General features: G+C 41.8%; 1 protein-coding gene across 2 annotated transcripts; it reads right to left on the reverse strand.

Moving 5' to 3' along the window:
* prkar1aa (protein kinase, cAMP-dependent, regulatory, type I, alpha (tissue specific extinguisher 1) a) lies at positions 1 to 12343 on the reverse strand. 2 transcript variants are annotated; one of them, XM_017459043.3, is made up of 11 exons: positions 12187 to 12343; positions 9037 to 9216; positions 8660 to 8827; positions 7310 to 7401; positions 6443 to 6504; positions 6267 to 6313; positions 6017 to 6175; positions 5865 to 5925; positions 5638 to 5759; positions 4789 to 4870; positions 1 to 4618 (listed from the first exon to the last, which is right to left on the reverse strand). In XM_017459043.3, exons 2-11 carry the CDS (start codon positions 9208 to 9210, stop codon positions 4446 to 4448), a joined length of 1140 nt encoding a protein of 379 aa, XP_017314532.1. In that variant the 5' UTR covers positions 9211 to 9216; positions 12187 to 12343; the 3' UTR covers positions 1 to 4445. The 2 variants fall into 2 exon arrangements, with proteins under 2 accessions (XP_017314532.1, XP_017314523.1); XM_017459034.3 differs by having other exon boundaries at positions 9037 to 9230.
* Positions 12344 to 12954: the final 611 nt, after the last annotated feature.

Below are 12954 nucleotides of genomic sequence, written 5' to 3' on the forward strand. Positions count from 1 at the left end.
TTTAAGAATTTTTTTTTTATTGCTTGGCCTGCCATTGGGATGATCGATACCAAAAAGGGTTACAACATCAGCACGATAAGAAGGGATGGAAAGAAAAAAAAGAAAGAAAAAAAAAGATCTGTATACATCACTGAAACAGAGAAGAGAAAATGGTCCTCAGCAAAGCTCAAGAGCAGCGCAGATGGACACTCAGCCATGATCACATCATATCAGCTTTTATCCATACTATAGCTCTGAAAAGAATACATGGGAATGACTAATGCACAAGGGGAGGTGTGTTCTGGTGGTTAAGGGGACCAATATGGCCACTTACAGAGGGAGCCGTGGACGTTTCTTCATCATCGTCAGAAATAAACAGCATGTCGTTGCAGCACTACGCGATGCACAGAAAATCATTTAACTCTGTACTATAAACGCGTCACAAACTCGCGAGTGTTTCCTAAAATCAAATACTGCAGAAAATCAACGTGAGGGAACAACGTAAGAAAATCACATCTGGTTCTTTTCACAATGTTCTGCTTAATTTTTTTTTTTTTTTTACAAATGTAGGAAATCCAGGATGTTCAGTCAGTATTATACTACATGAAATAAAACACATGGCGTGACACTAAAATAAGTCAGTCATCATCATAAAAAAAAAAACAAAACAAAAACAAAACTGTTTCATTAATACACAGTGCCAATGTTACATTTTCACACCGCAATAATCGCGTAGCTGTTTAACACAGTTCACGATATCTTTACGTCATGTCGCTACGTTTTTAAATGCTCATTCGTGAACGGGAGCCACCATTTTGTCCCGAGGCCCATTTACGATCGGTACGCACCGATTTCGTTTAAAAATCCTTCGAGCCAATCGTCTGCATTTGTAGCTTTACCACGGCATGACTGCGTTTTGTAATAGCGTTTGCTAGTGTGAACGTGTGGTTATGCGACGTGAACAAGACCGCACTTCAATCCTGCCCCTGCAGAAGCTTTGAACAATCCCCACCCTTTCGTGCCGAGACTTTCGACCAATCCCGGAATTCCCTGCAGTTATTACCGTTTGTTCCCGCCTGCAATATTTTCTAACGAACGTTTTCTAATCATTCTCTTTCGCATGATATAAACGAATGAAGGATTTAAAACCAAGCGACTCGGACAACCATAAAGAACTTGCAGAAGATGAAGGGACGAACAAGAACATGTTGCGTTGTAAAACTGTGATAAGACGTGGGGCGATTATTGCGATATGAGACTTAATCCTATGCTCAAACCCACAGACTGAAAGATTTGCGTTTATCAAAAGCGACACTCAAGCTAAAGGAACTTTTGAAAATAAAGAAATCAGGCACTTCCACAACCTAAAATTATCCGACACGAGTGTAAAGAGACTCTTATATGGGTTTGCAGCTCTCACTCACACACACACACACGTTTTCAGCTTGAGTTTCCTCAGTCAGTGTTGAGAAATACAGTACGATGTTGGGAGAACCATAATTCACTGTCCTGTTTAATACTATACAAAAATGTTTGCTATATAAACATTCTGTATTAAAGTTGCAGTATGTAACTATTGGGAATTTGGAGGTGTTCACATGGTTGTTTACAACGTAAGAGTCCCGTCTGACGGCTCTAAATTTATTTGAGACTTTTAGGCCGACTTGAAAGAACTACGTATTTCATTTTTAGAAAAAAAAAAAAAAAAAAAAAAAAAGTTACATACTGCTACTTTAAACATGTTATAAAATGAAGTGACCATAGACCATACTAAATAAAAGCTATTCTGTTACGGTAACGACGAGCTCGCTTTCTGCTCCACAGTGTTTATAATCCAAACACAATTACATTACGAGGACCTTAAAAAGAAAAACACAGTACCGCACGTGTGCTAAAGTTCACTCCGTGACGCTTCGCTCCGTTGATCCAAAGCAGTTACTCGAGAAACGCGCGACAACAAACCCGCAGCACCCAAACGAAACTCTGCTATGAAGAACAGAAGCACCGTGAGGTAAAAAAACGGAGATTTATCCCCTATTCCGTACGCAAACGCTTCACTATTCCGCTGTGGACGTGTCCCAAACCACACCCTATTCACTAATGAGACATCTGAAATGCCTCCGTTCCACTATAGAGACGTCATTGTGGGCGTGTCCCAAACCACACCCAGTTTACTAACCACCATCTAAAATGTCTAAGCATCATCAGTCCGCTGTGGAAATGTCCCGAACCACTCCCTATTTAATATACAAGGCTTGAGAGATGCCACGAACACCTCTCCCTGATCAGTCTATTATGGAGGTGTCCCAAACCCCACACCCCTATTCACTAGTGAGGCCTCCTCTATATTAATCTACTACGGACATGTTCCAAACCACACCTTATTCGCCTCGGAACCACCGCGACAGAACGAGCGGTCTACCGTCGACGTGTCGCAATACACACTCGCTACATAAACACCTCACCACTAGTCCGTCGTGGGCGTGTCCCAAACTAGACTTCATTCACTACACTACGTATGCCACATGTGTAGATGTTGACGGTATTTGGTATTTTGGATTGTTTAACCTATTGCAGGCCATTGTGGGATTTCGTGTGCTGGATGTAGAAAAATAGTGCACTACGTAGTGAAAAGGGTGCGGTCTTGGATATACAGTTGAAGTGACAGGAGAGTACAGCAAGCAAAAGAAAACAAAACAAAAACCAATAATAATGCAAAATAAGCGCCACATATATTTATATATATATATATTTAGAGAGAGAATCTTAATATTTCAATTTCAGTATATAACAAAGTGTGCAAAAAATACAGTTATGGTGATTTACTATCATTTACTTCTGCTATATATGTGCAATAAAGAACAATAAGGAGCAAAGCGGATCGCTACAGTACACACACACACACACACACAGTGTATAATGATTCAACTTCAGTACCCTCGAGAGAACAAACAGAACCGACAAGACTCACACTCACACACACACACCAGCCCAAAATGAATTGTAAACACTGCTAAAGGGCGCAAACTTGAGATTTACAGACAGTTTACAGCCTCGTCTTGGGATTCGTCGCGCTCTTAACACTTCCAAATAAATCACGTCATTCGAAAAGAGAGAGAAATCGGCGATTCCTGACCTTCACTGAAGCCCAAAACTCAAGATTGGAAAAGACAACACACAGAAAATTAAGACCTTAAGGTGGGCTTGGTTTCATTACGATTAAACAAACTCACATTTCCTGAAAACTCAGATATTTTACGATTTTCCCAGCCATTAGGAATTGATTTTGAAAAGGAGGAAAAAAAAAAAAAAAAGTACAGAAAACAGTAAAAGACAAGGGTCTTGAATAATTTCTCCCTGAAGGTTTTGTTCTTCCGGCGTTTATATTATATCATAATCGCTGGATGGTCTGTTTAATTGGTTCCCCCCCCCCCCATTCATTTAGGTTATTGTAACCTCTTGTAAGTTTCATCTGATTGATATTAGACTTTAAACGTCATCGAGTTCTTCGTCAGAGAAGCAACCCTTTGGAACAAAAAGTAACCGGAGCAGTAGGGCTGGGCGATATGACCACATCATATCGATATCGCGATATGTTACGAGATCAGTACGATATCGGTACATCACCCAGCCCTAGCTTGCAAAGCGGTTATCCTGGTCAGGATCACGGCGGATCCAGAGCTCGTCCCGGGAATACTGGGTTCGAGGCGGGAATACACCCTGGATGGAACGCCAGGATTTAGTAACAGTAAGCTTAAATATAATAAAACAAATCTATTGTACCTATAAACGAGTTAACAGGCTCATCTGTAAAGAAGAGGAGTCTCTCTCCGTCTTTTTTTTTCTTTTTGTAATATTTGACTTCCTGTTTCAACGTTTTGTTTGAAAATATCAGATTAAGCTACAACACACACGCACATGTGGGAAACTTATGAAGAACCACTACAAGAATGTGAAAAAAAGATGAAAGTGATCTCGGTGGAACTAAAGCCAGATGCTAAATACTCTGAAATGGTTTGAACGGCTGAACAAAGAAAAAAAAAAAACGCAATAAGTTAAAAAGAAACGAACGGATAGATGGATGGATAGATGGATGGATGGATGGATGGATGGATGGATGGATGGATGGATGTACCGAGCAGCCTTGTCTCGGGACTCGTCACGCCCTGAACGCTGCAGAGAAATAAATAGTCACATTTACATGAACAGAATAACTGTTAAGGAGAGCAGTTTCTGGTCGACTTCCTGTTTCGGCAGCTTCACTTTACATCTCTACGTTCGAGAATACGAGGTTAAATCGACAACGCACGCACGCGCGCACACACACACACACACACACACGGCGAGCACGAACGAAACGTACACAAGAGAAGTAAGAAAATAAAGCGTAGCTGGACCCTGCGATAAACAGAGGAGGTGAAAGAGAAGAGAGAGAGAGAGAGAGAGAGAGAGAGAGAGAGAGAGATTCAAACGGAGAGAGAGACGAAGCTGTTGTACTGCTGGATGTTCCTCTTCAGGATGTCGGAGCAGGGTCCGAGCACACGCTCAAACCGAGGACGGTCGAGCTTCACGCACTTCAGAGGGCTGCGTGCGACCACGGTGGCGGCGCGAGGACGGTTCATCAGCAGCGCGATCTCACCTGAACACGCACACACACAATTTTACATTTTTTTTTTAAAGCTCGAAGTGCATAAAAACGACAAATTGTCATCTATTAGAAATGCACGGGCGAGTACGAAAGCACGAAATAACAAGAAAACATCGAATCTTTTTATTATATTTCAGGTGAATAGAGGAGAAAACGCTCACCGAAGTAATCGGAGGAGCCGAGTCTGCCCACTTCTACAAACTCTTCGTTCTCGGAGCGTCTCTGAAGCACCGCTGCAGATCCCTGTAAACACCAGAGCACCTGAGTGCGTGTGTGTGTGTGTGTGTGTGTTTTATACAATGGATATAAAAAGTCTACACACCCCTGGTCACACCAGACTTTTGTGAGGTATAAAAATGAAGTGAAAAACAATCAGAAACATTTTAAATAAAATTTTTTAAAAGTTGCATAAGTATTCGGTCTTATGCTCAAAAGTAATTATCACACGGCCGAACTGGTTCCGATTAATAAAGACCGGCTGTTTCTGTAGGATCTTCATCACATCTTCTCGGCTTCGTCAGCGTCGTGGTTTGCGAAGAGCTTACGAAGCCTGTATGGTTACCTCGCTGTCAACCAGGAGAAAGGTATAAAAGAATTTCCCCAGACATTAGATATACCATGGGACACTCTGAAGGCGCTTTAACGAACTATTAGTGTTAGTTTAGGCGGGGGTGGGGTGGGGATTTGTACACTTATGCAACCAGATTATTATACATAAAAAATGTTCTTTTTCTTTCCCCCTATACAAGTTTCTGATTGTTTTCTCACTTTATTTGTAAACTTTGCAATTTCAAATTAAAAGTGGAAAAAGAACTGACACGATTGATCTTAGTTTCATCCTTTACTTAACAAGAACCTGTCCTTTTAACAGGGGTGTGTAGACTTTTTGATATCCGCCGTAGCGCCATCTACAGCACCTTCGGATTTTCGCTCAGAAGATCTATCCGTTTCTTAAAAAATTTTTTAAGAAGGAACATTTTTTTGAAAAGTTTCGCTAAACTAGTGTTTACCTCGAGGATGATGAAAAACTCGTCTCCGGGTTGGCCCTGGACGACGATCTTCTGCCCGTCCTCGAACTGCACCGTCTCCAGAGCGTCGGCCACCGTTAACCTCTCCCATTTATCCAGGGATTCTGAGCGCGGGGAAAACGATCCGTTAGCAAACTTATGGATTCAATTAAAAAAAAAAGAAAAAGAAAAAAAAAAAAAAAAAAGACGAAACGAGTGATGAGGCTTACCCAAAATGGACACCTTGCTCAGGAATTCCTCGTACATCTTCCTCTTCCTCAGAGTGCTCCCCTGCAAAACACGTACGATTTTCATGCTGAAAATGAGAGAATTGGTCTCGTATTGAAAAGTGAAAACCGTGTGTGTGTGTGTGTGTGTGTACCATCAGTATTCTCCGGTAGCTGTCTCTGTCGATGCCCCACAGTTTGACGTTGGTTTTGGCTCGAACGGTCGCCGCTCTCGGAGTGCCGTAAATCAGCGCCAACTCGCCGAAACTGCCGCCTTCTCCGATACTCGTCACCCACGTGTTGTTCACGTACACCTTACGCAACGTACAGAACGCAACAACACATGACGGACCGGACACGTGACGGCAATTGATTATATACTTAAAAAGAACGTCTCGCTCTTACGTCCATTTCACCCTGATCGATCACGTAGAAGTTGTCGCCCTCGTCGCCTGGAGAAAGAAAAAATTAAAAAAAAAAAAAAATACAATACAATGTTTGACATTTGTTGTTTCAGTTTAATTACATGAACTGCATTTTGCATACACACACACACACACACACACACACACACACCGCACCTTGCTGAATGACGGTCTCTCCGGCGATGTAGTTCACAGGAAACATAGCATCGAATATATCGCTATAGAGGAGGGAAAGATATATATTTATATATTTAACACTCGTCAATATAAAGACAAAAGGAAATCTGTCTCACTTACAAATGTTCGCTATTAAGGATTAGCTATACTTGAGATATTAGTTATTATTAGTACTGACTGAGTTATTAGCAACAACAGGGGAAATCTGTAATCTGAACTTTCCAACTCAGTCATGTCACTGGAACACCACTGGATAAAACCTTAAGGTTTAGTTGAGGTAATCTTACTAAATTAGCATTTTTATTCATGCTAGACAACGATATTACAGGTGTCTTACTGACGCTGTGCGTTCTCCCTGAATACAGTATTTATAGCACTTTGCTATGAACACAAGAGGGCGCTGTTCACTTCATGATGTATGAAGCCCCCCCCTCCAGGTTCTGGAGGGAGAGCGTTTGGATATAAAACTCAGCAGCGTATGTGTGAATCCCATCCTACAAGCCGACAGAGAAGCTTATACAAATGTTATTAACAAGCCACTAAATATATGTGGCTGGTTTTATGCTGGAGTTCTGTGTAAAAGTATAAAACATCTGTATACATTTGAAGAAAAAAAAAAAAATTGTAGCGGTTTTGAACCCGAGTAATATCTTGAATGTAATCTGAATTTTTATCGTTAATAATCATAAAATCTTGATACGTATATATGATTATACGGTACTTCTATGTACATACTGTATAGCGTTATGCCCCGCCCCCGAACCATCAAACTCATATATTCAAGCGATTGTAAACATCTCAGTTAATATTAAAAAGATTTTAAGCAGAGTAAAAAAGAAACGTCACCTTCTCTCGTTGTCATCGAGGTGGGAGAACAGCACGTTCTTCTCGATCGCTTTAGCGAGAGCAGCCATTGTTTTGTAGTCTTTCGGAATGACCTGGAAAACAAACACGAACACATTCGGACTTTAATTTCTTCACTGCGCACACACCAAGGGTGTGTTTAACAAAAATCTAAATATATACCTAAGAACTGTAACTTATTTATAGTTTTCCCCATTATAGCTACTTCCGAATATATATATATATATATATATATATATATATATATATATATATATATATATATATATATATATATATATACACATACACACACATATATACACACACACATAATGTACACACACACACACATATATATATACACATACACACACATATATACACATACACACATATATATATATATATATACACACATATATATATATACATATATACACATATATATACATATATACACACATACATATATATATATATACACACACACACACACCCCAAGGTCATAAGTTTGTGGACACGCGACTGAAATGTTTCTCATGATCTTAAAAACCTTTTGATCTGAAGGTGTGTGATTAAACCTGTGAAATCGGTGTCGTAGACAAAAACTATAATCGCGCCGACGTATTCATTTCTTTCATTAGAAGACTAACATTTTATTTACAAAAAAAGAGTTTCTTAAACGGACGACTCTGAGGGAAACTTTCGGAAAAGCAGCCGATAAGAGTCCAGCGTCGGTGTGAACTCCTTTAATGCTGTTTAAAAAGCATCTCGGGGAAATCCCTCAAGAAATCGAGCAAGAAAACACCAAGAATACATTTCTTTGAAATTCTAGGCAAAAAGGGCATCTACTTTGAAGATGCTAAAAAACTCAATTATTTTAATTTATTTTGGATTTTTTTTATCAACATAATTCCCATAGTTCCATTTGTGTTACTCCAGAGTTTTGATTATTTTATTTTTATCCTAAAATGTGGGGAAAATAATAAAAATAAAGAACGAGTGTGTCTAAACTTTTGACCGGTGGGCTGTGTATATTTTTTATATATATATATATATATATATATATATATATATATATATATATATAAATATTAATTAGCAAACCAGTTGTTTTTTTTTGTTTAAGCGGTTTGCTAACATCTCTGAATAGCTAGGTAGTTCACTAAATTACCAGAAATACAAATACAAGAACAGACACAAGTTCACACTAGCAGGAGACAAGTCACTCGTGTCTTGTAGTTTATTCCTTGTGGGTGTGGCCTGTCGAACGTTTTTTTTTTTTCCTGTGTGAACACAGCGTAAGAGTTTAATTAGTTCTTGGCTCAGTGTGTAGAGAGGTTTCAGTACTTTTCTGACGTAGGATGCGGCGTCCTCCTCGGTGTAAACCTCTGCGCTGATGGCGCCACGGCGACGGCGACCTTTCACCACCGGGTTCATGGGAGGAGAAATCTCGTCCTCGCGGGAATCGGAGCGAGAACCGGACTTCTGCTGGCTGAGAATCTGTTTGGCCTCCTCCTGCATATAATCGATTATATACATTAAAATTTATTTTTATTTTATTTTTTTTAAACTAGTGTGTTTAGCCTCATTAGCCTTGCCTCTCCAGCGTGCTAAACTACAGATGCAAACTTAAGACAACAAATATGTCCGACGATCAACAAGGACACCGTGGGTGTCTTTTCATTTTTCACTGATTGTTATTTGCTGTGAATGAAAGCGCGCACCTTCTCGAGCCTCTCGAAGTAGTCCCGGAGGAAGGCCATGGGTCGCTCCGGCCTGGACGTGCACAGCTGCACGATGCAGTCCTTCAGCAGCTGCTGGATGTTGTGCTTCTGCACGTAGAGCTCACACTCCCGCAGGCTCCTCTCCTCCTCGGTGCTTGAGCTGCCGGACGCCATGATGACCTGGAGGAAAACACCTAGCAAAATGAAATCTGTCAGAGTGTTCTGCATCGAGCTCATCCGAGTCAGTTATTTGTTGATACGTTTCACAGTCTTTCGGTTCGGGTCTGTTTGCTACAGTCAAATCAAGTCTTATTCAGAAGTGCTGAAACAACCGGCTCTGGTAATGGAAAACCAGAAAAATCTGTGTGTTACGGCTCAGCTATGCTAGGAACACACAGTTTACTTAAAGCTGCTCTTCTGAGTGGGTTCGACATCAGTTCCCGACCTCACTAATCCTACGCTCCAAAATGTAGTGGACAGCCTTCCCAGAAGAATGGAGCTTGTTATAACAGCAACATCTGGAATGAGATGTTCGACGAGCACATGCAAGTGTGATGGTCAGGTGTCCGCAAACTTTTGGCAGTATAGCGTATAGTATCTGAAGTTACTTTGCCAATCCATTCTACAGTACACTCATAGAGGGGGGGGGGGGGGGGGGGAAGCGTTCAAAGGTTCTCTAAACGGTTCTATCCTTCTAAAAGGGTTCGAGAAAGACATTTTAAAAAGCCCCCCTTTTTCCACACATACATGAAAGACTGAAACTGTTTCGCAAGCTTCAAGACAGTTTGAGGTTGAAAGACAGAAAGAAAGAAAGAATGAGTGACAGACAGACAGTCAGTTACGGGGAGAAAGACTGATAACAAATAGAGTGATAGAAGGTAGAAAGTCAGAAGGAGTGAGAGTGTGACACAAGTTGGCGATGATGAGAGAGTGCGTTATTGGCAGAAAGCGTGAGAGTGATACAGGCAGATTGATAGAAAGAAATATGGGAGAGGGAGAGAAAAAGAGGGAGAGGAAGGGAGAGAGAGGAAGGGAGAGCGAAAGGGGGGAGAGGAAGAGAGAGAGAGAGAGGGGGGAAAGAGAGAGGGAGAGGAAGGGAGAGAGAGAGAGAGAGAGAGAGAGAGAGAGAGAGGAAGAGGAATGGAGAGAGAGAGAGAGGAAGGGAGAGAGAGGAAGGGAGAGAGGGAGAGAGAGAGAGAGAAGGAGAGGAAGGGAGAGAGGGGGAGAGAGAGAGAGAGAGGAAGAGGAAGGGAGAGAGAGAAGGGAAGGGAGAGAGAGAGAGAGAGGGAGAGAGAAGGAGAGAGAGAGAGAGAGAGAGAGAGGGAGAGAGAAGGAGAGAGAGAGAGAGAGAGAGAGAGAGAGAGAGAGAGAGAGAGAGAGAGAGAGGGAGAGGAAGGGAGAGAGAGAGAGAGAGAGAGAGAGAGAGAGAGAGAGAGAGAGAGAGGAAGAGGAATGGAGAGAGAGAGAGAGGAAGGGAGAGAGAGGAAGGGAGAGAGGGAGAGAGAGAGAGAGAAGGAGAGGAAGGGAGAGAGAGAGAGAGAGAGAGAGAGAGAGAGGAAGAGGAAGGGAGAGAGAGAAGGGAAGGGAGAGAGAGAGAGAGAGGGAGAGAGAAGGAGAGAGAGAGAGAGAGAGAGAGAGAGAGAGCTACTAGTAAACTGATGGAGAGATTGTTTGGCACTGATGGAGAGATAGATGGGGAAAAAATGGATAAGATAATGTTACAGATGAATGCCCATGAAATAACAGTGTTGTTTTGGGATAGCAATAAGTATGACAATCCACAGACCAAGCCGAGCGTAACACGTACCCGGTCCCTCCCGGATTTTGTTCAGACCCTTCAGCCGACGCCCTCTTCGGTTCTCGTGCGTCGAACGCGAGTACAACTAAAAGGTCTCATTTACCAACAAACATCACTGCGAAAGACAACGCAGAACAATCTCGCCAAGTCAACAAGTTTTCCACACACACAAAAAAAACAGACGCAACAAAACGAAGCATTTTTTTGGCTGCAACAATCACAAAAAGCGCCGCCACGTCCCTGATTCGACGCCGAGCTCTGATTACCGTCTGTATGGAACGGCGCGGGTTCTCACCCTGTCTGAGCTGGTTTCCTCAGGGTTCTCCGGTTTCCTCCTCCTGTCCAAAAACACAGCAGTAGGTGGACCGGCTACACAAAACGTCCTGTTTGTGTGAACGACTGGGTGACTGTGTGAACGATGCCCTGTGCTGCCAGCGTTCCCGGGAACGCCTCTCGGACCCCGTGCCACCCTGACCCGGATGCAGCGTTTACCAAAGATGAATCGAGGAATTAATGAATTAAAGAATTAAAGAAAGAGTACACAGACTTGAAAGCCTTGTACACACCAGGTATTATCCTGGTGTATCAGCACCCCGTTTTAGGTAACCCTGAACCCACACCTGCACTTCCTTTACTTGTGGGATATGTAAATAGAAAGTTAAGCTTTTAAGCACTACGTTACAAAATAATAATTATAAAGTGTTCTATAGGAGGATGTAGGTGTGTGGAACTGCATTTACACTGCACACAAGCCCAACTCTCCTGTAGTGAATTTAGCCTTGGAAGCCTAGCAATGACAGATTTTGCACGTTATTTGCTTAAGCTAGTTATTTTTTTTGCAAAAGAAAAGACGAATACACAACATAATTTATCGCTATTAAAATGCAATGCAAAATTTCGCTTTAATCCGACATATTTATATCAGCTTCAACCAGTCAGGTGATAAGCGTAATGCAGCTAGCCAGCTTTTTTTTTTTTTTTTTTTTACATTTTTTTCCCCTATCCGCATTCGCTAAACCCCGCCTCCCTGCACTGGGATTGGCTACCTCTTTCCCGCTGTCCGCGCGAGGATTCGCTACAAGTTTCTTTCTCGCGAAAAGTCACCACATCGACCAATGACCCCGAAGGGGCGGGTTGAAGTTGTCCAATAGCCACGAGAACCCAGTGTGTGTCGTAATACAGGTGGGAAAAGATCATGCGCCTGGAGAACGGTTAAGAGAAACGCCATCTTGTAAACGCTACCGTTATCAAAACAAACGGAAACCACCGCATTCTGACTTTGTTTCCCTCTGAAACGTCCCCAAACGAGCAGAAAACCTAACGAAAGGCCGCCATTTTGTTAAACACCCTACCTGAGTTGTCAGAAAAGATGTCCTTGGTGGTGTTGTTCTTTTGGTTTGTTTTTTATTTTATTTATTTAACTTTAATAAACAGTGACACTCCCGTTCTCTCTTCTCGGTCCTCGCTTGGATGGATGCCTCAACCCGGAAACACGTCATCACCGGACACAAACACGCAGTGACGTTAATTTGCCCCCCTCAGGGGTTTTTTTTTTTTTTTTTTTTTTTTTGTAAAGAGGCTAAAATGTAAAATAATGTACAATCTACTTTATATATGTAACGTATAATCGTCATTTTATACTTATAGTCAAATATCCTACGTATAAAGTATCAGTTCCAATGTATTCGGCAAATCTATATCAATCAGGTTTCAATCAGATTCCTAAATGATTTCTGTAGGAATTTTCTGGTTCACATTAAAAACCTCCAGAACCAAATAAGGCCTTTTTTCACCCTAAGATCATTAAATCAGAATAAACACGGACACGGGTGACATCGTAGCTTTGCTGCCTCACAGCTCCAGCGTCCCGAGCTCCGATTACTGTCTGTATGGAGTTTCACATGTTCTCCCCTTGTCCGTGTGGGTTTCCTCTGGGTTCTCTGGTTTCCTCTCACCTCCCAAAAACATGCCATTAGGTGGATTAGCAAATCTAAATATGACCAAGTGTGTGAATGTGTGCATGATGAATACCTCCAGGAAATATTCCTGCCTTGTGATAGGCTTGGGATCCACCATAATGATAATGAGTCTTTATTGATCACGTATACACATGCACAGTG

This window comes from Ictalurus punctatus, chromosome 2, assembly GCF_001660625.3.
Source record: "Ictalurus punctatus breed USDA103 chromosome 2, Coco_2.0, whole genome shotgun sequence".
In the NCBI taxonomy this organism is placed as follows: domain Eukaryota; kingdom Metazoa; phylum Chordata; class Actinopteri; order Siluriformes; family Ictaluridae; genus Ictalurus; species Ictalurus punctatus.